The following is a 26679-nucleotide window of genomic DNA, read 5'->3' as shown; positions in this document are numbered from 1 at the left end:
GCATTGAAGTTGGGCGCTTGATTTAATTTCTATTCTTCCTTCTTCATTTATTTTGTCATGACGGACGTCCGAATTGCTGCCTTTGCAGACGCCGTGCAAAGATGGGTAGAAGAGGCATGGGACGCTGTTAAAGACGAAAATGAGAAAACACCATTAATGGTATGTGATTAAGAGTGCATATAGTCACACAGGGGTACTGATTGATTTCAACCCAGGATGCATTCAAGAAAGAACTGAGATTGTGTCGCGACACAAAACTTGTGGAAGGGCTCAGTGAGGATGGAAATCTCATTTTGGAATTTGACAAGAAGGCGGAGGCTTGGCGGACGATCGCCAATCTATTTGTGATCGGAGAATTGTTGCAAAGAGAAGGAGATCATTGTCTTCCGTCTTTCGCCGGATCGCAAATAGCTGGTTTCAATCAACAGGTTTTCAAAAAACTGGTGGGTACCCTTATGTGGAACGAGGAGAATCAATTAAAAACTACGACCAGTGGAAAGCTTTTGAGGGAAAGAAGGGTTGGCCGGGGATGGTCCAAATTGCCATCAACAGTTGGCAAAAGGCGAAGGCCCCTGCAAGAGAAGTGGTATGCAGAGAAGTAGGGATGAGCTCAAAGGTCTACAAGGTGCTTGGAGTTGGTCAGGGGTTTATGGAAGAGAGGCATAGGGGTATAATCTCCAACTTGAACCTTGCCGCTTGGTACATCAGCCTTTGCCGAGAGGTTGGTGTTATTACTGGGATGTCATCTTTGACTGATGTACTGCAGGGTCACACAAACTTTCCTTTGAATTTTGCGCAGTTGACTCAGTGGACGGGGGGGTTGGTCTTATTGTTCATTCGGCAAGATTGAAAATGTTTGATTCTCTAATTTTCAGAATTGACGTAGAACTTGCGGAGGAATACAAAGGCACAAGATGGGAACTGAGTGGTCATCTGGCACTTTTGATTAGCCCAATTGGTTTGCTTCAAACCCGTGGTATTCGTCATCTCAGTTTGCACAGGGGGGTGCTCCTGCAGGTGGGCCACTTGTATATCACTCTCGGGAATTAGATTTACAATCCACCCAAAGGCTCGTCACCATTTAGCCCAGAGAGAGCGGCCCGCTAGTCTAATCGCAGTTGAAGACTTCTTGTGGGAGGGAATATTGAAAATGTCCCGAGCTGAGATGAATGGTGACCAACTTTTGGAGGAGTTGGCTCGGTTCGAGGGGTGGAAGCATGTGTCCGAACAAGATATGTTTTTTTTCAATCTGAGTGCGTTCAAGCGCAACGTATACAAAACAAACTGAATAATAAAAGGAACCACGATAGATGAAAGGGCGGAGGCAATGCCTGCTCTAGCCAACGTCAGTGTGGGTTCGCTGGATGCACCGCATATTAGCACTACATCAGAACGCAATGAGACGAACGACCCAGAGGGTGGCGAGGACGACAACATAGGACCAGGGCGACGAGCTGATCGTGAAGAAGTGGAGCAAATGCTTTTTGCCATTGACGCAGAGTTGGCTTTAATATCTGCACAGAGTACGGCTATCAAAGGTGACTCCACGGTGGGCGAAGAAGCACATAAGAGTGGACAAACATGCGTGGAATCAAACACAGGTTCCGCTGAGACTTCAAGTGGGCACGAGGAGCGAGGTTCTTCTACCGAACGTCGATCAAAGGAGGCTCCAAGCGAATCCGAAGACATGGGCAATCCACCCCGTCGCATAAAACGGAGGTCGACAGATGTAGAAGATCATGATGCGGATGATGAGGGGCAAGATCTACCTCCGGAACGTCGATCAACAAAGGGCCGAAGTGAATCCGAAGATGTGGACGATCCACCTCATCGCGCAAGACAGAGGTCCACAGATGTAGAAGACGACGCGGATGACGTGCGTGGCCGGTCGACAGATGACGAGGACGAGTCAGACGAGCTACGCAAAGTTGGTCCAAAGGAAAGCGAGCAAGGATCGGACGATGCCAAGGGCGACGAAGAACTTGGCCGTACGACTGGACTTGGAAGAGGGCGCGATTCGTCTGACTGTGAACGGAATCCTAAGCGGCGAAAAATTACACATCAAGTCCGTAGTTCAGAGGAGCGTAGGAGCCAAGACAGTACGGATATCGTATCAGTAGGCAGCGACATTATACGCATGAAAAAGGAAGAACAGACGAGGACCGAAAGGTTCTTTGAGACGCTGGAAGAGCAGGGGCCGGCCTTTGAGGTTTCCATCCCAGAGGAGGTAGGGTATTGTGGCTCTTTCTGAATCAGTGTGGTCCTCACGATACCTCAAGCTGTTTTACAAGAAGGAGTGTTTGTTATTCGACCATAGCGGGGAAATTGGGCTGAAAACAGTTATCCGGTCACAGGTGAGCAAATTATTGTATATACAGATTGAGGTTTGCTAAGGTTTGTCTCTGAGCGCCGGGATTTTCAGCACGATATGTCGCTGATTTCCGAAATGGCTCTGCAGCTCCAACTCAAGAATGGACTTATCAGCGACGTGGATGTGAAAGGACTCGAGGATGCCAAAGTCAATACTCCTACAAGAATTGCCGGAAAGAAGGTACTTGAGGGTCCTGACCGCGTGGTCTACGTCGAGGAGAAGATTTGGGCAAAATGGACCAAATCTCACCGTCACTCAGTTATAAAAAATGCGGGCGTCTGTGTGCGGAGTGGCGGGAATAAAGCGACATGCTTTGATCAGGTGTATGCAGGGCAAGCCTTGGGGGACCTTGATATGCCTCGATGGGTTAATGGTGGGTACCGAAGAAACTGGGGAGGGAGGTTTTGTCGCTAACCTCGATGTCTAGACTGGGGGTTAATACAAGCAGATGACAACAGGCATCTGGAAGATCAGATACGCGTCAAGGGCTCCCTAAGGGATATTCTGCATAGTGCACAACGTGGAAACAAGATCCTGGATAGCACGAGGATCGACATTCACATGGCTAATCCAAAGTCGTTTGGGTTGGGTACTGATGAAGAGGCGATTCTCTTTGTAAGAAACCTTGAAAATTTGAGGTTTGTTGCGTTTGGATTAGGTGGTGGAGAATGGGGACGGGTAGCTACGGCTAATGTGATCCAACGTTGGCACGTAGAGGATGCAGGGAAGGCATCCATGTTGCAATTATGTCGGGGTTTGGGGTGCCTGGTCTTTGCGCAACCCAAGATAGGTAGCGACAGGGAGGGGTTTTTAAGAGTAGGATTTGAGGAAGCAGAAGATGAGGGTTGGGATTACTATAACGTGATCCTGGAAAGTGGTGACTGTTGGTGGGTGAAACAACCAATGAGGTATGCTTTTCGACTAACTGTTTTTTTTTTTTGGGTTGCAAAGGTTTATGGGACCGTTGGTACCGCACCTTTTGTTCACCCTGGAACCTTCACTGCTTAAAGGATCGCAATTTCTTTTCGCTTGGACGATGAAGGAAAGCTGCTATGGTCTTCTTGATGCCTTCGTCGCCCGCCGGGGTATAACAGACACAGTTTACCATGATACCCTCCGTGTCATGGTTTGTGTATTGATCTTCTGGTCGGAGAAAATGGACAAGACGTTCCACGCGGGAGGATACCGTACGTACCCCAACTTGATGATAGCCTTCGGTATCTAAGTTTTGGAATGTGGACAGAGAAGAACAGCCACCATCTGAACCCAGGGAAGATGGAGGACCTGATAACAATTTTGATGGTGACTAATGTGGTTCAGTTGGCGAGAGTGCTCGACACGCGTACATATGAAGGGGGCATGCCTAGTAGTATTGCGCGCGCATACGGTGTCGGCGACGCGTACGTCAAAAGGTTGCTACATTGGCTTGAAGGTAACGTCTGGGTAACGCACAGTGCTGACAAATCCCAGTCAAACTTTGTGGTTGATTTCGCCCACGAGTTTCTGATCGTTCAAGCAAAGGCACTGATCTTGCGTCGTTGGATGCTTCAGCAGAGAGATATTGCGGGGAATGTCACACAGGAATCTGCCCGAGAGGTGAGGAGGGCTATCGAAGAGGAGAATTTTGCCCGAGAGAATTGGTTCAAAAGGTACTGGCCGAGTGAGGAACAATGGGATGAATTGCTCTCTGGAAACAAGGATATCACGGTAGATTTTGCCTGGGATAAATCTCCCAAAGGGTTCACATACTACATACGTAACGCTGCCTAATTTTATGTATGCCCTTGGGAAACAATAAACGGACGCACGTGAAGTAGACTTGTAATTGAAGATGTGCCAGCAGACTGTAAGAGGGTCCTTGGGTTGAATCTTGACAGACGCAGTCCCTACGGAAAAGTTGAGCGGCACAATCAAATGGACTCATAATGATGGAACGTGGTATTAAATAAGCAATAACGATCACGCGGCTTGTATACATTGTTCTTTGTGAGTGCATGTCAATGGTTGTGCCAGGATTGAACCTCAAACGCAAGCGGTCGCCGGACGCTGAAGGGAGGGAGGAAAAGTGGAACTGGACAGGTGCTTGCTATTTTGGTAAATTGACCAGCAACGTTTTGTTCCTACATGTGCTTGAAACAGGGAATACACCACCGTCATTCGTTGAGCGGCGACTGTCTCCCCGCTCACCGAACCGACGAGCGCAACGGACTACCAGGCGGACGCGTAGACAGCCAGTGATGGTGGAGAATCCCGAGGATCCACCATTGCACAATCATACCCTACACGACAAACTGGTTAACATGGATGGATTCGAATACATGCTACTTCCAGGACGTGATGAGGATATTTTTGGAAAAGTGTACACCTGCAAGAAACACTCTCTGGTCAAGTCCAAAGCGGTGGGGACAGTGTTTGTTGTTGTGATGGACTGGTCGAAGGAGTCTATGACCCGCTTGCACAATGCCTGCGCAAATCAGGATAAACCATTGCGGAACCGAGGAGAGATCAATGCAAAGGGTGAACTGTATTGGTTATCTGATTGATACGGCGCTAACTGTGGTTAAAAAGGGTTTTTCATCGCACTACCAGAACGGAATGATTTTGTAGTGTGGAGAAACAAGTGGGGAACAGGAGAGGAGAAGGATGACTTTGTGAAATCATGGTCTAACTCTATGTATTTACTTTTTCATTTTGAGGGATAATGGACCCTAAGCTCTTTCTTCAGAAAGGATTATGACAGCCAAGAGCAATCTGGAATGAGAGGTCTGCGTGGGGAACTGTATGGACCGAAAGAGCAGCATCGCCAGGGGCGTGGAGGGGTTCAGATTGAGAGGATGAGGTCTATGAAGCCGGTCAGGGGTTCAAGCCGGTCCTATCTTCTCTCGGTTTCCAACCAGAGCCAACGGAACTTGGAAGGGCCTGCCGTTAACAGTAAAAGGTATGGTCGAAGGCTGGATGATTTAGGAGATTTACAGAAGAGATTACTGGCGGTACGGTTATCGTGAATCAGCGAAAGCGCTTGACTGATGTGTGAATGTTAGCGAGGCGCACAGTGTGGTGTGAGGGGTCTTGCAAAGGTGGATGGTCGGTGGAAAGAGAACGTACGTACGCAGGCGGAGGTGTCCAACTGTGCGAGGGTTGGGTGTGATGAAAACCTGTTCTGGGCGAGTGCACAATTGAACATTGCATCACTGGATCACGTTCCAAATGAGGTGTCGAGTGTGGTTCCAGTTAAAGGGGGAAATGAATTAAGAGAGAAAAGAAAGGCCCCAGGTGAGGACATGTCATGGATACTCGGGGAAGTATTGAATTGCTTTATTGCTTGAAACGAAGGGTTAATCCACGACATTGGTCAATCCGGGGGTCCCCATAACGACGGCGGTGATCATGAGGGGATGGTGTCACATATGATGAACTGGTCAGAACCTAGGGCAGACGTCTACGAGGAATACTTTACGATATTTGACTCGGGGTGCTGCTGGAGGCTGGATGAGCTTTGCTCTATCTACTTTTCCGGCCTCCATTATCATAGTGGTGCCTCAGCAATACCGAAGGATGATTTTGATGGAGCATCCACGTACACGAGGATGACCTTGATCATGTATCCATCTGCTCGGGAACTTGAAGGTGACTCCCAGGTTGCGATGGGTTTTATACCCATGGAACCACGTCATGGTCTTCTGACATTAAATGTGGAGATGAGGAACTTTGCGTGCGTGGTTTGTTGTCTGGGGTATCATTGCTGATGGCAGGAGAATCTACAATACAGCTCTCATGCTTATGCTGACCGCGGCCTGACTACCTATGGAAATTATATTGCAGATGGGCTGTCGTTTATGACTGAACAATCATATCTCAACCACTTGTCCCGAAATTTTCTGTGCTTTGTCACGTACATGATTCGTCAGGCCCCGATGGATGGACTGGTGCGTGTGGATAAGGAAAAGTTCCTTTCTGCCTTCTCCATGCGAGACGGGAATGTGCGAATTGGGACACAGCCTTGGGAGTTGGGGCCCGGGTGGACAGGTGACGACGTGAGGATTGGAAAGATCTATGAAAATGACTTTGATGCAATGTCAGAAGAGCAGTGCCTTCAGTTATGGAACTCGGACACAGGATCTGACCTACCATTTGGGAATGAGGGGATCAGGTTGCAACGAGAAGTATGGAAGGAATACAAGATGCAGGCTATGCAGGTTTTGCCCATTTGCCACGCGTCAGGGGAAGTAGATGAAGTGGACTCCATTCGGCATGGTAACTACCGCAGGATAATTAGGGATCAGGGTGATAAATGTTTTGCAGAAAATCGTGCTTTACTGACATATCATTGTTAGCAATGAGAAAGGCGCGAAGCAAGGTACAAAATCAAGTTAAAAAAGCAGTCAAAGGTCGGATCAAACGTGCAAGTTCCAAAAGGGTAAATGTTAAGGGGAAGGTGAAGATTGGTACATGGTTTTGTGATATTGTTCAAGTATGCTTCTGGAGTTGATCGATTACTAGGTGTGGGTCGCAAGCAAGGGGAGCACAATATGGAGGAGATAGAGGTTGACAGAGAAGATGTGAGGGTCACGAAGGCCTCCTTAGGAGCAAGTGACGGAAAAGGTTGGAAAGATATTGAATTGGTCCAAAGATGCACTCTAATTTGGGCCCTGGTAGGAAAAAAACCTGATGGTGTTACTGTTGGCCGACTGGTGCCCCCCCCCCGACTTCTGGTTCCCCCTTCAACGCTGGTTATCAACCTTTTGTCTCCTTCCCTGCGATCTGAGGTCGATAGTCTTGACAGAGACTTAGGTTGCTACAAGCTGGTACCTCATTTTCCCTCGCAAGAGTTGAGGAAAGGAGCTGGCTTTGGCGATCTTGCGAAATCTTACAGTTGCCTTTCAATAATTAATTCACGAAATGGAATAGAGGCAAGGATAATCCATCAGGATCTACTGCTGCTTCGGATGGTGGTGTGGGAGGAGCTCACTGTACTCCAAGAGAGTGCTTTGCGATTCCTACAGGAAAAATCCGATCATCTGTATGGGCATCTGCACCTTGAGGTCGAATGGTTCACCCGACTCGCACTTGATATCCGGCATTGGCTTGAACTTCAGGCTGGCGACCAAGAATTTCGTGCGGAAACTTACTTGACTCCTGATTTTCTGGTGGACCAAAGAAATACTACAATCCTACGATGCTCCAGAAGGCAAATTTTCCCAAGTGATCCTCTTGGATGGGTAATGAATTGTGCTAGAGAATTTGTTGTAAGTTGGATGGGACTTGTGGTGGGAAAGAAACAGGAATTGTCATCAATTTTTATTCGTGAGGTTTACAACCGCTTGGGGGTTGGAGCTTTGGCTCTAGGGGAGGTATGGCGTGTGGCAGAGAATGTACCTTTGCATCTTCTTGGTACATCCAAGACAAAAGATGTGGATGCGTCTGAGGTCATTCGCAAGATGTGCCATATCATGAGCTCGACGGTGGAAGTAGATGAAGATGTGATGGGGCTTCTGGTTCAGATTCACAAGAAGTGTTTCTCGGTGCGTGATCAGCTATCAAAAGATCGGTTGGAGGTGTTAGTGGGGATAGGTTCAAGGGGGAGAAGGTCTGTACCCCCTGAGCCCATCTACATTGTGGCCATTCTTAAGCATCATCCAAGGCACACCACTCATACTTATCCAGGGCCAAATGAGGAGGGGATGGGCATCTTAACGGTTTGCAACTCTCGATTCTTTAAATTGATCCCGAGGTGTACTGATATTGGTGCTTAGGAGTCTGATGGTACAACAAGCTTTCCGAACTACACTGCAAACGATACGTGAAAAATGCGGGAAACAAACGGAGTGGAAGGGAAAGGGCGGTGAACCAGGTAGTATGAGTTTCGACATTGGTTATGGAGGGGGTGGGGTTCTATGTGGAGGTATACACCTAGCATTAGTCTTTATATATCTACCCCGTCAGAATCAGTCACATAGTCCATATCTGCAAAACAGGTGTTGTCTAGGAAGGCACGAACGTGTTCGAAGGTTGATGATCCCGCGATGACATCAACAGCCCTAAGCAGGAACCTCCTTTGTTCCCAAAGCCAGGGAATCTCGACTTCAAAGGCGTCGTTTTCCAATTCCCGAATAACGATTGCTAGGACTCTGTCAAAGTACTTGGAGCTGCGAGGATATCCCCGCTGCGTGAGATGAAGTAGTGCAGGATCAAGAAGGACGGTGGGGCCAAGCTGCAAGACAGTTGGTTGAGCATGGTGGGTTTTCTGTCTTTCGAAATTGAAAACCTACCATGGTAAACAGAGTGGCAAACTTTCGACGGCGAGAAATGATTTTATTATGGTGGGTATTGAACTTTCGATAGAGGGCTGCGCGCTTGATCTTCTTTCGTCGTTCGGTGATCTTGTAATTGGAAATACGGGCAAATTCGTCGGAAAAGTATGTTTCGGCTACGGCGTGTCGAAATTGGAGCTGGAGTTCGGGAGAGAGTGTGTCCCATTCTTGGACAAGCTGCAGGGCCTGGATGTTCCGCAAAACACATTTGATCCATATATGCACGTTGTTATTTTGAGTATCTTTGAGGATAAAGATTTCTCGAGCCAGGGCGCGATCTTCGAGGACTTGAATGTTGTCGATGTTGTTTGCAGAGGAAGTCCATTTTGGAATACTTTTTGTGACGAATTGGTGTTCACCTAATTCTTTTTCCTAAAGGACGTTGATGAGTGTAAGGTGATGAAAGGTTTTGCGCACCATGGTATGAGTCGGGTATAGCTTGTACCCGCAAATCATGCGTATGATCGCTTGCCGTTCTTGGTCTTCAACTTTGCCTTTATAACCAGCAGCAGCTACCATGGACCTAAAGTCTTGAAGACGAAATCGGAGACGGCCAGGATCGTGGATTACTTCGAGGATCGGAGCCTTTTGCGCTGTGAGTTGCTCGTCCACAACGTCGTTGGGATCTTCGTCGGTGCCATACTCGTCCCCTTCGTCCACAGAGTCAGCGTGGGAGACCAGAGCTGCAACATCTTCCGGGAGAGGGTCTGTGAGGCATGCATAGAAGGCTCTTTCGGGTAGAAGATTGACAGACAGTACTAACCCCAGGTGTAGGTTCCTATCTCTAAGTTCAAAGGGTCACCTTGATCGTCAACAGTTACCTGACCCATGGCGATTATCCACTGCAGTAAACTCTCGGCTTTGTGGTGTAGTGCTTGCAGGCCAGCGGAAAAGGTTTGCCGAACGTCAGGCTCTGTATTAGCGGCAAGTGGTGCGATGTTGCCGATTTTGGCGTAAACCTGAGTGAAAAGCTCATTGGCGGATTTGAGGGCAAGGTTGGACATGGTGAATCGGAGAGAGTTGTATAACCATCAGATGACGTCGAAATGAAAATGCGTGATTGTTTGAAAGGCTTGGCAAAACGCAGGACTAGAATTACAAATGCTATACACTAGACAGTTCGTTGGTTGTTAACACTAGCTTTCTAATTGTTCCTCTTATTCTTCCTCTTCAGAATCTTCCTCGTGTTCTTCCTCTTCCTCGTGTTCTTCCTCTTCCTCAGAATCTTCCTCTTCCTCCTCTTTCTCAGAATCTTCCTCTTCCTCAATATCAGGAGGTACAGTACGATTAAAAAAGTCTTCGACATATTCACTGGTAGAAGGAAAGGCGACCATGTTCAGTAGACGGGTGACAAACTTGCGGCGCCTCCAGTATTCGGTACGTTCAACAGGGGTGTGCTCAAGGGCTTGAATGACAGACGGGACAGCTCTCTGGAGGAACGATGAGGGTGAAGATTGACCATGGGAGGATGGGTGGAGAATGACGCTATCGAGTAGGGCAATTGCCCCAAACTATACACAGCGAAGTTTGAATTTTTTCTGAACTGGGATGGTCGTATGGGATCCATACCTTTTTATATAGTTTATCAAGAAGAGAACGGCGGGCCATCACCGAAGACAGGTTTTGAATGCACTGTAGAACCAGCTGCTGTTGAGACTTGATACCGCCTTTGATAGTTGAGGACTCGTTGGTGGCGATGGCGTTGAATTGAGACGCATACAAGCGCTTGGAAACAGCCTCACAGTAGGCGAAGATCTCTATTTCATCGAGAGAGCCCCATAAGCGGACAGAGTCAATGGCGATGATGTTGTGGACGATACTGTGAACCCATAATCGGCACTTGTCGGTGGCTTGGGCTTCCCAAAGGAAAATTTCGTGGTCAATTAGGAGTTGCTCGTTGGAGAAAGTCGGTGGGGGTTTGGTCATGCGTTGGAGTTTGTGATTCAATCCACCAGGGGAAACGCTGTCATATATGGTATTTTCGTGCTTGGAGAAGGGCCTTGTTGAATGATTCTGCACAGAGAGTGTTGTGAAAACGCACTATGTCCGAGGTAGTTGCCTTTTTGTATCCGAAAATAATCCTACGTAGGCTGTCGAGTTCGATCTGAGGTGTTATCGTTTCGCTACGATGGTAAATGCGTCTTTGCAGGTCTTGTAGAGAGTATTTCGCTTCTTCACTTTGAATATTTTCTATTACATCCATGGTGAGATCGTCCACGTCATCGTAGCTACTGGCGTCGAATTGGAAGCCATCCGAGGATGGCATGGGGGTGTTGGTTGGTGTTATCCAGCTCGCTAGATGTGAACTCTGTTAACAACAGGGAGGGTAAAATTGGGTTGATTAGAAAGGACCTTACCGTCTCTATACTGACCAAGCATGAAGTCGACAGGTTTGCCTGGAAGATCGTTGAGAATCTGACCCAAGGATATGGTCCAAGTAAGGATCATTTCGGAGTTGCGGTGGAGACTCTGGAGGTCTTTGATGTATTCTTGGCGAAAATGAGGTGTCAAGTTGGCAGGCGGAGGGTCAACACTGGTAACCAGCCGACAAACATCACGCAGGAGGTGAGAAGCTTGCTTGAGTAATTCAGATGAGGTTTGCATGTGGTGAGAGTTCAGAAGGACGCTGTTGTTTGTACATGTCTGTGTATATATGCTATTGTAATCAGGACCCTGGCAGGCTTCTTGTCTGCAGCTCCCATTCACGGCCGACTTGTATAACACCAATCCAGATCAATTGATTTTCCATCCCAAGCCAGTCAATGCGACGAATTCCCATGGAAATTTGTGTTGACTCAATCATGCCTGTCTGATCTCGGTACCACTCGCCAATGGCCCTGCAGCGTTGACGGAATGCTTTACAAACAAGCTCTTGTCCAGTTTGAGGGGGTCCATTTTGAAAGCGGTATGCGGAAGTCATATCTAGGTTGAAGTAATCGACTTGGCTGACAGGTTGCTGAAGAAAGTTCCATACACCGACAAGGACGTCCTGAACAGTGAGTGGGCTCGCTTGACGGAGTTTGATAGCCCAGGGCAGGCGAGGATGTGTTATAGTAATACGGTTGCTATGCGAGACCGTAGCGCTTTCGAGAAGCTTGGTAACGTGGGGATTGAGGAGGTTCGTAAAGACTTGATTTTGGGGAGACAGGTTGATGGGCAGTCTAAGATCAATGGCGATGGGAGGTTGATTGTAAGTCAAAATAAGGAGGACTGGATTAGGAAGGAAGCGAGGATCCGGGGTGCCTGTGTTGTTGGTGGTACCAGGAAGAACTGTGTGAATGGGGGAAAACATACGATAGGGCTGGTTAATGGAGTATTGCTGCCGCCAGTCTTGGGGTCTTTGAGGCAGAGGAGTATATACGCTGTGAGATAACTGTAAGCGAATACTCTGAATCGTGATAGAGAAAGGGAACGAACGTCGGGAGATGGAACATGGTGGGAATGAGCAAGAGGGTGTGTGTCATGTGGGTTAATGTCGATGCACGTGCAATTACAGGAGTGATCGGGGCGTGCGAGATAAGCAAATATGTTCGTCTGGTCTGTCCCTTTGATTTGGGTACGGAGGGAAAACAGGTGATAAATTCTCAAGAAGGCAAGGGCTTGTAGGATCAAGAGCACCTTCATTTTGGGGCACGGTGCTCACTGGTCTTTTCCCTACAGGTAACTAAGTAGCGTATTGTCTATGGTTGGAATCATCCCGTATATTGCTCATGCGGAATGAACTGGATGTGGGATAATCGTCAAACAGTCCTCAGAACCGCGCGTAAGAGCTACATGGAGAGGGCCCGAAACCGCCTGAAAGCTATGGCTCAGGGCTTGGGTAGCCTTGATGGCACCACTTGGACTGGAGGAGTGTCGACTATACATGGGTCTCTTGAGGTGAATATGGATGTTGATAGCTAACGGGATTCTTCAGTGAGGACCACAGAAGAGAATGGGGGGAGAAGCGTATTGGGCATCTTGCGCCTGGTGTGATGGTGTATGTGGAATCTCATGTAGAAAAAAAGGTAGCTGGTAAGTATTACAGGACTACTACTACTATTCAATGTCAATCACACTTTTTCAATGTTATATTTTCTGACTCTCGCCAATTTCTTGCATCTGGCTGTGAAGAGTTCTTCATAACGAGGCGGCTGGTTCTCCTGCTTTAATAACGTCAAGTATACCTGATCTAAGTGGGTGTGTAGTGCGCAAAAGGTAAGAACGTGGAACATTACTCGGAACTCCACGCTAACCGTGAGGCGTTCCAGTGCGGGGAGGTAGGCAGCTGATTGATGCAGGCAAAGGTACCTGAAGAGCTCAACACCAGTTGGATTTTCCACCCACGGGTCGTCTTCAGAGTAGGATAGGTGCCGAAGATTTGCAAGGTTGCTTAAGAGTTGCGGGAGTGAGATTTTGGACAAGCGAATGTTGTGGAGGTTCAGAGACGTCAGATGTTGGGAATGTTGTAGAAGATCGATGGCGGAAGTAGGGCAGTACGACCGTTTGAATTGGAGTGAGGTTAGGTTTGGAAGCTGGAAACATTGTAGCGAGGTATCCACTATGGCGCCGCCGGTGAGAGTGTGAAGGGAAAGAGAAACACAGGACTTCAGGGCAACGGGTAAATCAAACGACGGTTCGGGTACCATGTTGCCCGGAAAGTGCTCTAGGCGAATGGATCCTATGTGTATGTCCTCAACGTTGGGGCACTGGGTGAGGAGTTTGCATGCATCGTCTAGCCGCATGTGATCAATCCAGATGTACCTGATGGATGGGAGAGGGTGTGAGGGTAGAAAAGAGAGGCGAGAGACCAGAAGAGAAGTGAGAACGGAACAATCAAAGGCACCGCTGAAGGGGTCGATAATTGGGTATGGACCTTCGCGAACAGTTCCGTGGCGTAGGTTAAGGGACTTCAGTGCGGGAAATTTGAATTCTTGATTGAAGAGGGAGACAAAATTTTCGCCTTCGAAGGCAAGTAGAGAGAGTTGCTGGATTCTAGGGGCGGTGGTCAGAAGACATGATGGTAGTAGTGAACCTTGCAGCCAGATGGTGAGATCCAGAGGGGAATGCTTGGATCTGCGCAGAACCTCAGCAAGTGCGGTTTCTGGGCCCATTGTTTCTGCACAGAATGTTGACCAGAGCTGAGGATTCTGTTCTATGATTGCATGCCACAGCTTGCACACCTGAGTAGAGATCAGTGCGATTCTTCTTGCTGATGAATTATGGGAACACACCTGTCCCAGCACAAGCGTTGGCAGGTAGTTTCGCCAAGGAGGCTTGAGAATGACCATTCTAATGCAACACCAACTGAAGATTTCGAGATATATCTCCTGGGGCAGGTTGGAGATTGGGGAGCTAGCGATTTTCTCCATTGTCGTGGTGCGGTTGATGTCTGTAAAAACTAATGCATATATTGATGAGAAAATAGGCGTCTGGAATGACGTCAATGGATTTTTGTCATGACAGTATGATGTAATTCCTCTGGGCTCAGCACTTTAACGCCGGTACACCGCCACATTGTGTCGCTCACAATGTGGCAGTTCTTTGGGCGCTCAATAGCGGAATTCTGGGTTGGGCAAGTGTGTTGAACAGGTTGCTTACAATCCAAGCTTGAACGGGTACATGCGTGCTCCTAGAACAGCTGTGCAAGATCCCTGACCAAAGGTAACAGTGTACGAGGCGAATGGTGCTCGGTTGAAGTCCCTCAACCCTTCCTTAAGATGTGGTAATGTCTTTGGAAGGTCTGCACAGGCACTACAAAAGGATTAGAAGGGCGAATGAAGGTGAGCGGGGAGTAGAAAAGTCTGTAGAAGCTTTTCTAAGGTATCAGGAGGACTTATACAATGTTCATGTGGTAGCCAGAAGGTTTTTGAAGGTCTCAAGGTTGGAATGTTGTGAAAGCCCTTATGAAGGTATCAGCAAGCCTTATAAAACCGTGCTAAGGTACCCAGGAGGTTTCTAAGGGTTTCGAGAAGGTTGTCATGCTTTAGGAAGCTACAGGCAAATAGTAGACAGTTAATGGGGGTCGCAACCTCTCCGAAGGTCCCTGATGTTGTATGGAAGGTCTACAGAGGCATCATGAAGGTACCAGAAAGATTTCCGTGAGTCAGGAGGGGCTTACCAAGGTCTTCTGAAGGTACAGGGAAGGCTTTTACGACCTTCTAAGACTATTTAGAAGGTTGTCACGCCTTTGGAAGGTCTACGCAAGCATTATGAAGGTACCAGGAAGTCTTCCACGAGTCACGAGGGGCTTATGAAGGTTGACAGAGGCTTTATGAAGGTACCACGCGGACTCAAACAACCTTCCCAGGGTAATTTGAGAGTTACCAAGCGTTTGGAAGGTCTACACAGGTGCCATGAAGGTACAAGGAAGGCTTGTACCACCTTCTTAAACTATCTAGAAGGTTGTCAAGACTTTGGAAGGTCTACGCAAGCATTATGAAGGTACCAGGAAGTCTTCCACGAGTCACGAGGGGCTTATGAAGGTTGACAGAGGCTTTATGAAGGTACCACACGGACTCAAACAACCTTCCCAGGGTAATTTGAGAGTTACCAAGCGTTTGGAAGGTCTACACAGGTGCTATGAAGGTACAAGGTGCTATGAAGGTACAAGGAAGGCTTGTACCACCTTCTTAAACTATCTAGAAGGTTGTCAAGACTTTGGAAGGTCTACGCAGGCTTTATGAAGGTACCAGGAAGTCTTCCACGAGTCACGAGGGGCTTATGAAGGTTCGCAGAGGCTTACGAGAGTTTGCAGAGGCTTATGAAGGTACCAAGAAGGGTTATACAAAGAGGTAATGAAGGTTTGTGTGGGGTGAAGGTGCAGAACTTATTCCTGATGGGTTTCGAAAGTTTCTGATGGTGTCTGGAAGGTCAACACAGGCTCCACGAATTGTCAGGGAGGTGCGTGGGAGAATAGTGTGCCTTCGCAAGGTTCACTGCGCCATCAAGGCTCTTCCGGACTATGGAGGTACCTGATGAATTCTGATATATTATAAAATATAAGCTTACTTGGAAACTCTGTGGGGGTGTATGTAAATTTCCGGTCAATTATGACTAAACATTCTTGTTGTGGGACAACGAAGACTGTTAGGCCACTAGAAAATTCAGGGCAAGACCCAAAACAGGTCTTCAAAATTTCTTTCATCTGCTGCATTTATTCAAATCAAACAGGTTGATTGGAACACAAAAAGGGGAGGGATAACATGAAACACCAAGAAAAATGTCCAAACTGTGCGTACTTGTTACTTTATCACTACGGGGTAAAAAGGCTTCCATTGTCACTAGATAAATCAACAGTTTTCTCTTCAATGGGGCCGTCGACTATGGAAACAGAACTGCTGGACGCTGTGGCTATGTTTTCATCTGGGGAACCTGGGACAGGACCACCACAAGACGTTGATAAATTCTTGACATAGGACCCATCAGATGCCACGTCGGTAGGTTCCACACCGCCGTGGGGCAGGCTCGTATCGACAGCTGGAGGATGGGATTTGTCGTGAAGGGGATCATCGAGAATACGACGTACAGGTTCAAGCGGGGTTCCATTCAAGAGTGCTTCCAAATAGACCTGAAGGTAACGATCCCATAGCACCATGCGTTGGTCAAAATTGGGGACAGCAGGCAGCTGGTCGTCCAAGGTCATTGGGAGAGAGGGTAGCGTAGATGTGATTGGGAACATCCTGTGATAGAGTGGTGGTTCAATCGCGGCTGGGGGTGAATCTGCAAACCCAGCGTGTTGGGCTGCGTCCAGCAACGCACTGTCTTCAAAGCGAGAGTTTGCGAGAATTTCAGAGAGCAGGTTATCTTCAACATCGCCCCGGTTTGAAAAGAAATATGTTAGCGTACTGAGGGACCGAATGTGGATATCGGCGAGCGTATGTCGGTTGCTTTCCAAGAATTCAAGCGCAAGTTTGTTCCAACGGGCTAAGCCTTCGGGAGACTGGTTTCCACGGCGAAGGAGATTTATCGCTCCCTCCAAGACTTGGTGAACAAAACTAGTGTGGAGATCTAGGAGGCGGGATGGGTCAGTTCGATGAAGGCGGTGGGCATGGGATGCTATTCTTCGATTCAAGGAATGGGATTCATTCAATTTTTCCTGAAGTTCCTGCCAGACAGGAATGTGAGGATCTTGTGAATCCTGATAATAGGTTTGAATGAGGGATTCGGCGCCCGAGGCTCTGCTTTTGTAAATCTGTAAGGTCTCGTTGAGTTCCTCGATCAGCACCTGCTGGCGGGCGGCCATTGCGTTCCTCTCGTCCAAGGTGTGCTGTGCTTGACAAAGGCGTTTATTGGAAAGCGAGCATTCCTCCTGGAGTTTATTGTGTTCCTCGGACCTTTCTTTGCTTTCACGCTGGAAGGTGTCAAGACTATCTTGAATGAGAGAGAACCGAGAAAGGATGTCCTGCACGATAAAAGATGAGTGAAACTGAAGTGAAAGGAACTCTTGAAGGTGCTATACCAGTGAAGAGGGGCCTTTAATTGCCTGGTCCAGGTTGTGATAATCCGCAATAACCTGGCTGTATTCCGCTTTTTGTTGTGTCTCAGAGTCTATGGTCCTACGTAGTTCTACCACTTCCTGGGCGCGGGTTTCTAAGGAGGTCGTGGTGTCTTTCAAGGCAGATGTGAGCCGTGAAATTTCAAGGCGACTGCTAGCCAGAAGGCTCTCCAAGTGTTGAGTCTGTTCCTTCAGCTTTTCGTTCTCTGTCTGCAACCGCTGATGATTTATAGGGCGCGGCATGGGGGGCAGACTAGAGGTGAGCGGGTTCTGTTGGAAAGTTAGTGAGAAAGGTGTGCTACGAGAGTTGCACACACCATGTTCATTGTACTTGAGCTTGGAATTTTGACTGGACGAGACTCAGTTTCAGCTGAAGTAGACCCCAACTTCTTAATCGGGGTCACCATTGGTCGGTATAGAGAAGAGTACACATCCTTAGAGGGGGGGTCGTGTGCGGTTTCACGAGAATTGAGGTTGGGGTCAAGACGGGGACGTTTGAGAGGACGATCGTGCAATGGAGATATTGACCGTGCGCGGGGGGTGAGGTCCAGGAGATCAGAGGGTGACAACGACTTGGTTTGAGCTCTAAGGCGAGCAGGGATGGGGGGGGTCTCTACCAAGCGGCGCTTGGCCGTGTCATGGTCTTTGCGAATAGACTCGTTTACCGCACGGCCCTTGCCCTTCTTATTATCCTTAGGTAGAGCTTCTTCAGCCGAGCGTCCCTTGCCCGTCTCGTCATCTTTGGACAGGGACTCTTCTGTCAACCGCCTCTTCGCCTTGTTCGTATCCGGAGGCACGGATTCTTCTGCTGAACGCTTCTTGCCCTTCTTCGTATTCTTCGCGGTGGTTTCCTCTGCCCATCCCTTGCCCTTCTTAGTATCCTTCGGGGTAGCTTCTTCCGTCAAACGCTTGGGCACCTTTTTCTTCTCCTTGGATGGTTTTGACAAGAGCTGCGCAGAAGATTCGTTGATGTGTGGATCTGGGGAAGTTTCCTCCGTGGTGAGGTCTTCGTTTTGTTCGAATATCCGAAATTCGGCCGATATCTCAGGTGGATGATTCCGTTTGCGCAACAGGGAGTCATACGTCCGCCAATAGTTCAAGGGGATTGTATAACTGTCCTTCTTTGTCGCGCCATGTTCGTCCAGGAATTTCCGACTGAAGGCCAGGTCCTTCCCGTGTTGTCTGGCAAATGCACGGTGACGAGCCAGGCGCGATATACTACAGTTACTGCTGCCGCAGGGCTCGCAACGGGGGTACTTTGCTGGAACGGTGCACTCGATACGCTTGTGTTCACACTCCATACATGGAGTAGCAATATCGAGCAGAAGGTTCCAATGAGGATCTTCTTTGACATAGTCTGCCAGCGGGACGCCGTTAACAAAGACTTTGTGGAAAGACGAGAGTATCGAGGACGAAGGTTCATCGGATTTCGTGGCAGTAGTCCGTTTCTCTTTGGATCCCACTGTACTCGTAGAGTTTGAAGAAGGAGAAGAATGATCGGGTCTTGCATTGTTGCCATGAGAGGGATCTTGTGTAGATGGTGCCATTGTTGCAATTTTGGGGGAAGGAGTTCAAGAAGAAACTTCGTCACGTGATATCAATGAGACACCATGCTGGGCTCAGCGTTTTGACGCCGCCTTGACAATTGATATTGCCGAAGTAAGTATAATTCAACTTTCCAGATATCAGCTTACAATTGCTGGTTAAATCTTTATTAGCTTTGGGAACAAATACAGGATTCAATTGGTGACTGTCTGGAGGGGTTGTACATAGAGCTACAAGAAATAACGCGACGACGGATGTTACAACAGCTGGAAATGTATCTTCATCTGGGTATCAAGCATTACGTGACCAGGGAGCAGGGAAACTGATCTACAAGATGGTTTTACGAGCTCGTTGATTGGCTATATTGTTCCTGGATACGCCGGGTTTCCTGTAGGCACCGGAGCTGTGCAGAGGAAAGTGCAGATAGTATTCGTTTGTGCTCTTCTAATGGAATCGAGTTCATCTGGAGGTTGTAGTGGAGATCCTTCATCTCGGCGAGATCCTTCTCAGTGCGTTCACGAGTAGCGCGAAGTTGTTCCAACTCCGTCTGCATTCTCTGAACCTTCAACCTTAGGGTCTGCAAGAAAACAGAATATGAACAGTGTTCAGTACCTGTTGAAGGATGGAAGGCTTACAATCGAAGGCGGTCCAGGGAGGAGGTTCTGGAGCGTCACATACTCTTGAGAGAGGGTGTTGCCAAGCGCTTGGACTTTTACTTCGCGCTGGAGTCGTTGGACCTCCTCCGTGCGTATGGCGAGTAAGGCTGCTGTGTCTTTGAGGAGTGAGGTCAATTTGGCCAGCTCTCTCTCCGAACTTGACGGCTCGGGACTGCCATTTGGCTTCCGTTGAATACTATCAGATGACGAGGTACTGCCGTTTGTCTCCAGTTGGGGAAGACTTTGGGGGTCCAGGGCTGTACTGTGCTCGCTGGAGGATTGACTTTGGGGGGTAGAAATTGGAGGAGGCGTATTGAACGAACGCGGAATGGAGGGTTTAAATTTCGAACGGCGAGTGGTGGGCACAGGACGAGCTGGTTGGGGATCTTCTACGAGTGTTTCAGGGACGGACAACTTCGTCTTCTTGGATTGTGTTGGCGGAACGTCACTGGGTGATAGCATGCGCTTTTCAGGGCGCGGGCGACTGATTCTCAATCGAAGGGCTTGGTGTTGGTCCGGTGTAGAAGAGCTCAACGACGTGTGGAGTTTCGCCCAATGAGCTTGACTTATGCCATAACTCTTCTCCTGTTCATCGTCACAATGTTTTCGGAAGAACAATCTTGCATGCGCCAGGTCGAGTCCAGCGAATCTGGAGAAGTATAAGTATCTGACCAGTTTTGCGTGGGTACAAGTGGTGTGATGACCACATTGACTACAGATTACGTGGTGCCGACAGGGATGTTTCTTGCAGCTCGTGCATTGTTTGTCCATCGTAATGATTGTGCAGATTTTGTTTTTCTCATGACAATCAAAGCAGGGGAAAGCAGCTTGAAGGTGACTCCAATCAGAGGTTCTTGCATAGGTTCCGAGGTTTCTGCCACTTCGGAATACTTTGTGAAATTCCTCCAGGAGTTGGGCTGATGGGTTTCTTACGGTCGAGGCCATTTTTGAATCTGGGACAGATCGCTTTGGGCTACCGCACCGAGAAGGATCAGCTATTGCAGCATTTCCTTTCAGACTAATCTGGTGAAAGGAACTCTAGGGACTTACCACCTTGGGACATGCTTGTTGATTAGGTGCAGGATGTGCAGGTGATTGATTTACGCGTGGAATTCGCGGTCACATGACTTTGTCACATGATTGCGGCCTAGGTAAACTTGAGGATAAATAAACGTAGCAAAATTCTACCAGGATGTGCGTCAAAATGGTTCAAGCATTTGTCACAATAGGTCCTAATGCTCATGATAAGTGCGAGAAACATATGATTCAGTCAATATTCCGTCATTACATTTAAAAAGGAAAGAGGAGAGCGTGGATTATGTTTGTTTGAGACATTGTAAATTGCACCCCACTGACAATTAAAGAAAATTTAACCTAATTAGTCCGCGAGAGCTTCTTTGAGGAACAAAGCACGGCATTTAGCCAACTTTATTGCATGTTTTACTCTGGTCATATTTGTCTACAGTGAATGGATTGCGGGCCGAAGGTGCTACTGTTGACAGGATGGTAACGCCCAATATAGACACTTTTTCCTCATCAACATCCCTGCTGTGTAGATGATGTCGTACCCTGCCAGGACCTTGACATCACACCAATTTTGGTCCTGAGCTCATTACGAAGACGGTCAAGGTGATGACCGTCCCAGTCGACCCGACGGTCAGCCTGTGGGCGGATGCCTTCGGTCTGCTAATAATCAGATGGTGTTAACAAGGTCGCGCGTGGTTATAAGCTGAACTCACCGTGATTGTAGAAAGGTATTCTGCCTTTTTCACGAAAACCTGTGCGAAGTGTAGCATGTAAATACCGCAATCCGAAGAGTTGGGTTGCGTGGGGACCTAGAGAGCGATGTAAAGAGTGTTCCAAAATCGGGGATTGTTTGAGACTCAGCTGACCGGGATATTTCTACCTCCAGGCTTCGTGGTGTCGTAAAGTTTCTTCTTGTCCCCAGCTTCTAATTGGAGATACTTGCCGAGAATATCGATGACATGTGGGTGCTGTTCACCCAGTGAATCAAACGTGAATATCATGGGCCTAGGATGGAGTGTTTAGCGTTTTTAAAAAAGCAGGGAACCAACACACCGGGAAATAGTTGTGGGTGCAATAGCACGGATGTAATCGTCACTTGGAGCAACGGCTTTCGGAGGTGCGGCAGGGGTGTAAGGGGGTAGTGAAGCTGCATTATGCTCTTCTGCAAGATTCATGAACTGGGGGTCGTCGCTTTCATCCTGGGAAGAGTGGGGGACGATCGGGTGCACCACAGCGGGTTCATTGGCGTTTGGGGAGGGTGGATTATTGACCGTCAATAGTTGCATACGAACGGTCTCCTCAGCATCACTCTCACTAGAGGATTCAACATCTCCAGAAGATGTCAAGATAGTTTCATCAGGCGCATACTGGTAAATTGTGTCTTGAGGAACGTCAGAAGGGAGACTTGTGTTGGGAAGTCTGGGTTCTGAGGAAGGCAGGAGAACCAACCCCGGTTGGTAAACTATGGCGAGATACCAGTGCTGGCTGAATGTGAGGTTTAGTTATGGACGACACTCAGCGATGGAGGGATTAAACTAACTTTTCATTGATTGGCACAATGACGAATTTTTTTTCAAAAATATCGAATTTAGATGTCCATCGTCTGACGTTTTCGTATCCTGCCTGAATACTATTTGAATTCAGAAAGGGGGTCGTAGATTGGCACTGTCCATACCTGTCCTTATTGAGCTTGCTATAGAAGAATGAATTAAAGATATGTATTTGCCGGGCTAACTCGGGGTTTTCCATGGCAAGTTCATGGTGCCATAGCCTGGGGGTGAAGTCAGATATGAGTAATAAGTAATGTGAGAGATTTCCTACTGGAGGCCAAATTCTATTACAGTGTCGTTTAGATACTGGTGTGGAAGCAGTCTTTCATAATCAGCTTTCGTGATGTTCACAGCTCGCGTGCGTTTGTTAGGCTCGTAACTGAGGATACTTCGGAAGATTCAATAAGACCACGCGATCGAGACAGTGTGGGTTGACTGACATTTCTTCCAGGGGTTTGGCGGACTGCTTCTGTTGCTGTCCTGTTGAGCAAAAGGGACATAGGGACCTTTTAGCTGCTCACCTTTCTTTTACGCTGTTGCTCTAGTCAGATGGTCAGGAGGAACGAGGATGGAAGAATTTACTTTTACTGTTCTGGAGTGTCCAGTGTTGTCTTGTACAGTTAAAAGCTGATGTGAATCGCGCTGAGGATCCCCAGTGGCTGTAACCGCCCCAGGGTCTTGGTGTGGATTTTCTGGTTTGTAGGGGGTCAAATGCTGAGCCTGAACGATTTCCACGGGTGGAGGATCCGAGTGGTCTGCAGACTCATTAGATAGGTTATCCTTTTGCTTCCACCAAGGGGAATTTTCACCATGGCGGGGTTGTGTAGGTACGACCTCTTCCTCGCTGCTAATAATGCCCACAGCTTCATCAGGGCAGCAATCTCGCTCATCCTTTTGCTGGGGTGGGTAAGAGGTGGAGGGACAAGGTTCCGCTTCAAGAGTGTTGTCCTGGTGATGATTGATCGATGCTAAAAGGGATTATGAGCGATGTGTCTGCTTGCAGAGGGGAATGGATATGTGCACGCACCAGGATGAATAGTTTTCCAGTGGTTTGGGGGTAGAGCTGCAGCTGCATGAATCATGGCTCTAGTTCCCCATGTCTGACGAAAGATTTCTTGGTGGGTCTGGATTACATTATGAAGTAGAGATCTCGAGGACGGTGTTGACACATACGTTTGAAGTGGATGGGATCGGAGTGGGAGGATTGTCCCATCTACGAGGTATATCAGCAGTGAAACAAAGAGGGGCCCTGAGGGACATACTTGGTTTTGGAGCGCTTTCGTTGTCCGCCAAGAAAAGATTCACGAGGAGGCATCATGTAGAAACTTGGTGATGAATGGGTTAGGAGAAAGTGTCCAGGCGCTCGGGTTCTGATTGTGGTCACATCACGTTCGTTCACCGTTACTCACAAGTCACAGCTGTTGCTTACTTCAATGAGCAGCAAATCAAACCTAGCTTCAGTTCAAACCCTCATTATATGCTAAACTTTCCAGACTCTTATCCATGTCTTTGGTGCGAACTCAAACCAGGGGACGCGTTAGCTCAGCACTTCCCGGGTCCAATGCCGAAAAAACTACAAGACGTTTGAACCCTGTTTGTGATGTTATCGAAATTACGGATTCCGGCAGCGACGATGATAAATGCAGTGTTATTGAACTCACCGACTCTAGCGACAATGAAGATGCACCTACCAAGAAAGATGTCCTCAAAGTCGGGCCTCGGAAGCAACCAGCTCCAACAGCGTATACCAAGAAACATTTCCACAAAGTCAGGCCTCGGAAGCAATCGGCTGCAACTGTGCCTATCAAGAAACAATTCCACAAAGTCAGACCTCGGAAGCGATCAGCTCTAACTTCAACTGATGAAGCGCGACTCAACCCGCCCAAAGGTGATCAACTCATCGGACCACAAGCAGAGGGGAAAACCGTATCAGCAATGCTCGCTCAAGTGTTGGAGCTAGCTCCTGATGTGCAGCCGCGGTTGGCCAGGGACCTAATCCTGCGGCACTTCACTGTTGGTCAGAATCAGGTGCTGGAGGCAGTCATCCAATCGCTGTTCGAGCCCACCTCCGGTCGGAGGGTAGAAAAGCGGAATTCAACAGAGCAAGGTCAGCTTGAGGGAGGGGGGCACAAAAGGCCTCGGCTCGGTGAGGTCGACTATTCCCGGGTAGACCGAAACCAGAAGGGTGGTCCTGATTATCAGGGCTTGTGCATGGTGAGGGCTATCCATTTACGGCTTTGGTGTGTTTGTTGATTCCAGTGTTTTAGGAGCATCTCCTGGTGGATTTTCCGGACGTACCAAGGAATCACATTAGGAAAACACTATTTGCTCATGGCGTTCTGTATGCTCCAACACACCTCTTTCTGCGTGACGAAAAGCGGCGTGGGCCGCCTTTTAAGTATATTCCAAAGGGGACGATCAACACTTCATCTCTCAAGGGGAAAGGTCGGGCGTTGGAGGATGCTGAATTTCAACGGGAGCGCGCTTGGCTATTAGAAAAGCTGAAGGATGAAGACGTCAAGTTGGATAGAAATACGGCTGAGCAATTGGATCAACAGGGGGATATGGAGTGCGGATGCTGCTTCGGGACATACCCTTTTGTATTGATCCTTTTTATTTTCCTGAATCTGCTCCTGATGTTCACATAGGACAAAATGGTGCAATGCCCGGATGCGCATCTGTTCTGCCCAGGATGTGTGAAATCTTACGCAGAAACTTTGCTCGGTGTCCATAACGTTAATATCAACTGCATAGATCAGTCGGGATGTAATCTCGCGTTCCCTGTCTCAATTCTTCAAAAGGTTCTTCCTGGTAATCTCCTGGAGCTGTATGAGCGTGTCAGGCAGCAGAACGAGATTGAAATGGCTGGTCTGAAGGGCCTTGAAGAGTGCCCTTTCTGCGATTTCAAGTGCATTATTGAAGGCCCTCGCGGCAGTCTATTCCACTGTGGTAATATGAAAGCCTGTGGGGCTATCACTTGTCGACAATGTAAGAAAAGGGTAAATTGGATTTGTTGCTCTCAAATACCCCGCCCTGTCTAATCATGCTTGCTAGGATCATCGCCCTAAAAGCTGTAAAGGTGATGTACCCTTTCACTTTGGCCATATTAGGTGTATCGACCTTCTTCTCTACAGAGATGGAAGGAGAGCAATTGCTGGAATGTCACCATGTTATTGAGGAGGCGATGAGCAAGTCCCTCTCAGTTCTGTTTTTCAACTTGTCTGATGATAATTACAGCTCGTGCATTGATGAGAAACTGTCCTCGTTGTGATAAAGGTGGGGAGAGTTCCTCTTCTGTAGACTGCGATTGAGCTTATGACGACCGACTTTTGATAGCTTTCGTTAAGGACGAGGGGGTGAGAACTCGGGATGACAATGTTGTTATGATAAACATTGATTGTTTTTCCCCAGTGTAATAAGATGACCTGTCCTTTTTGCCGCACAATGTCATGTTATGTTTGCCGAAAGGAGGTAACCAGTTATGAGCACTTCAACGTCTGTCTCCTCGTTTCTTTAATTCCGGATTGTATATTCACTCTTTGACAGACTACTGTTCCTGGAGGTCCCGAGTCCAGCGCCGCCACTCAAAAGTGTCCCCTGTGGGAACCTCTTGAACACCGCCACACTCAGGAGGTAAGTCCTTGAATGCAACAACCACGGGTTATATTGAACAGGACTTCTTAGGTAAATGCTGCAGCTGAAAAGGCGATGAATGATTACCGGAGGGTGAATCCAGGAATTCAGATCAAATTGCAACTTGCGAAAAAGCCTAGGATTCCCGTTGGGAGTGCTGATCCACTGGGATATGGTCTGCCTGGAATGCCCAGAAACAACCCGTATGTGTGAATGGCGAGACAACCACAACTTGTGCAAGTCTCGCCAAGAGGGAAATAATTTGTATTGTTACTGCACTCGTCCTGTATTGCCTAGTGATGATGAACTCCTCAATGGAAATTTTGATGGTTTGGTATATTGAGTGACAACGTTCGGGTCAGTTGTTATGCAAACCTACCTGTGTTGTACCTTCATGATGAACAACTTGAGACACGAGAATTGACTGATGGGTACATGTCATGTTGGTACCATTACTGGATTGAACTAAATAGAAATTGGGATTTATTGAAAAATATTCACTGTTTTTTTCTTTGTTTCCAGTTTTTGGTGGTTAGGTCAATTGGAAAACTATTTCCCAGTAAAATTCATAGGGGTTATCTGGAATATTCTTGGGTGAGATATTAAGATATGCGCCTGGGAGGGTGTGCAACAAGCTAATGTTGATATTCAATGATATGGGCTTAAGTGAGGCATGGGAAGGGTTTTATGCACTTCATGCCACATTAATGAAGACTCGCCACTCTGAGAATGCGAACTGTTGCTTGTCTATCCTGAGGAAAACCGTGTTTGGTTTCTAAACAATGTTCCCCCTCACTGGGGCTTGTTGTGAAGGTGTTCACGGTGCTGGTTTACTGTAGGCACAGCTGGTTATATGTCTCACTGGGGACCCATTCACAGTCACGACAATCTGGTCACACAGAATCTTGTTGTGCTACAAATCTGCTATGGAATGCTTATGGTGTAGCCGTTCATATTGAATCCATGACCAGCAATGGCTTTTAGGGAATGCTAGGAACCTGAGACTTAAGTTGTTTCACTACAGCCAACGTTGTATAGCTGTGGGATATGATTATTGCTAAAATGAGTACACAATCTCTCAGGTGGACTGCGAGCCTCCAAGACCCATAAC

General features: G+C 47.9%; 9 protein-coding genes across 9 annotated transcripts; 4 read left to right on the top strand and 5 right to left on the bottom strand.

Moving 5' to 3' along the window:
- Positions 1 to 57: 57 nt before the first annotated feature.
- C8R40DRAFT_1177479 (uncharacterized protein) lies at positions 58 to 4141 on the top strand (the record flags this gene model as incomplete). The annotated part of the gene is made up of 11 exons (XM_046232689.1): positions 58 to 159; positions 216 to 443; positions 494 to 819; positions 876 to 1017; positions 1070 to 1253; positions 1299 to 2227; positions 2280 to 2354; positions 2423 to 2744; positions 2799 to 3258; positions 3323 to 3558; positions 3615 to 4141. 11 exons carry the CDS (start codon positions 58 to 60, stop codon positions 4139 to 4141), a joined length of 3531 nt encoding a protein of 1176 aa, XP_046079840.1.
- Positions 4142 to 4371: 230 nt separating this feature from the next.
- C8R40DRAFT_1177478 (uncharacterized protein) lies at positions 4372 to 8175 on the top strand (the record flags this gene model as incomplete). Its single annotated transcript, XM_046232688.1, has 10 exons — positions 4372 to 4450; positions 4511 to 4888; positions 4940 to 5045; positions 5097 to 5361; positions 5413 to 5644; positions 5705 to 6090; positions 6124 to 6655; positions 6706 to 6816; positions 6872 to 8067; positions 8125 to 8175. The coding sequence occupies 10 exons, from the start codon at positions 4372 to 4374 to the stop codon at positions 8173 to 8175; spliced, it is 3336 nt and encodes a 1111-aa protein (XP_046079839.1).
- A 145-nt stretch (positions 8176 to 8320) lies between these two features.
- On the bottom strand, positions 8321 to 11286 carry C8R40DRAFT_1074619 (uncharacterized protein; the record flags this gene model as incomplete). The annotated part of the gene is made up of 9 exons (XM_046226739.1): positions 8321 to 8335; positions 8370 to 8582; positions 8641 to 9054; positions 9100 to 9389; positions 9446 to 9641; positions 9963 to 10193; positions 10252 to 10695; positions 10724 to 10990; positions 11035 to 11286. The coding sequence occupies 9 exons, from the start codon at positions 11284 to 11286 to the stop codon at positions 8321 to 8323; spliced, it is 2322 nt and encodes a 773-aa protein (XP_046079838.1).
- Positions 11287 to 11535: 249 nt separating this feature from the next.
- C8R40DRAFT_1074618 (uncharacterized protein) lies at positions 11536 to 12585 on the top strand (the record flags this gene model as incomplete). Its single annotated transcript, XM_046226738.1, has 5 exons — positions 11536 to 11587; positions 11616 to 11800; positions 11831 to 12035; positions 12085 to 12135; positions 12431 to 12585. The coding sequence occupies 5 exons, from the start codon at positions 11536 to 11538 to the stop codon at positions 12583 to 12585; spliced, it is 648 nt and encodes a 215-aa protein (XP_046079837.1).
- A 327-nt stretch (positions 12586 to 12912) lies between these two features.
- Positions 12913 to 14033, bottom strand: C8R40DRAFT_1074617 (uncharacterized protein; the record flags this gene model as incomplete). Its single annotated transcript, XM_046226737.1, has 3 exons — positions 12913 to 12949; positions 12973 to 13844; positions 13896 to 14033. The coding sequence occupies 3 exons, from the start codon at positions 14031 to 14033 to the stop codon at positions 12913 to 12915; spliced, it is 1047 nt and encodes a 348-aa protein (XP_046079836.1).
- A 1883-nt stretch (positions 14034 to 15916) lies between these two features.
- Positions 15917 to 18705, bottom strand: C8R40DRAFT_1177474 (uncharacterized protein; the record flags this gene model as incomplete). The annotated part of the gene is made up of 3 exons (XM_046232687.1): positions 15917 to 17065; positions 17123 to 17428; positions 17476 to 18705. 3 exons carry the CDS (start codon positions 18703 to 18705, stop codon positions 15917 to 15919), a joined length of 2685 nt encoding a protein of 894 aa, XP_046079835.1.
- Positions 18706 to 19043: 338 nt separating this feature from the next.
- C8R40DRAFT_1177473 (uncharacterized protein) lies at positions 19044 to 20422 on the bottom strand (the record flags this gene model as incomplete). The annotated part of the gene is made up of 5 exons (XM_046232686.1): positions 19044 to 19280; positions 19339 to 20008; positions 20083 to 20249; positions 20293 to 20354; positions 20410 to 20422. 5 exons carry the CDS (start codon positions 20420 to 20422, stop codon positions 19044 to 19046), a joined length of 1149 nt encoding a protein of 382 aa, XP_046079834.1.
- A 640-nt stretch (positions 20423 to 21062) lies between these two features.
- Positions 21063 to 22307, bottom strand: C8R40DRAFT_1061193 (uncharacterized protein; the record flags this gene model as incomplete). The annotated part of the gene is made up of 6 exons (XM_046225409.1): positions 21063 to 21194; positions 21252 to 21390; positions 21754 to 21870; positions 21926 to 22015; positions 22061 to 22156; positions 22207 to 22307. Coding segments are annotated over 6 exons (675 nt in total), but the record flags the coding sequence as incomplete, so codon positions are not given.
- A 1563-nt stretch (positions 22308 to 23870) lies between these two features.
- On the top strand, positions 23871 to 25781 carry C8R40DRAFT_1061234 (uncharacterized protein; the record flags this gene model as incomplete). The annotated part of the gene is made up of 9 exons (XM_046225416.1): positions 23871 to 24149; positions 24203 to 24535; positions 24584 to 24934; positions 24990 to 25014; positions 25070 to 25142; positions 25189 to 25231; positions 25347 to 25434; positions 25498 to 25568; positions 25620 to 25781. The coding sequence occupies 9 exons, from the start codon at positions 23871 to 23873 to the stop codon at positions 25779 to 25781; spliced, it is 1425 nt and encodes a 474-aa protein (XP_046079832.1).
- Between the last annotated feature and the right edge of the window lie 898 nt (positions 25782 to 26679).

The sequence above is a fragment of the Lentinula edodes genome (genome assembly GCF_021015755.1).
Source record: "Lentinula edodes strain Le(Bin) 0899 ss11 chromosome Unknown C8R40scaffold_64, whole genome shotgun sequence".
Taxonomy (NCBI): Eukaryota; Fungi; Basidiomycota; class Agaricomycetes; order Agaricales; family Omphalotaceae; genus Lentinula; species Lentinula edodes.
Note: the sequence above shows the minus strand (reverse complement) of the source record. Positions and strands in the feature narration are given on the sequence as shown.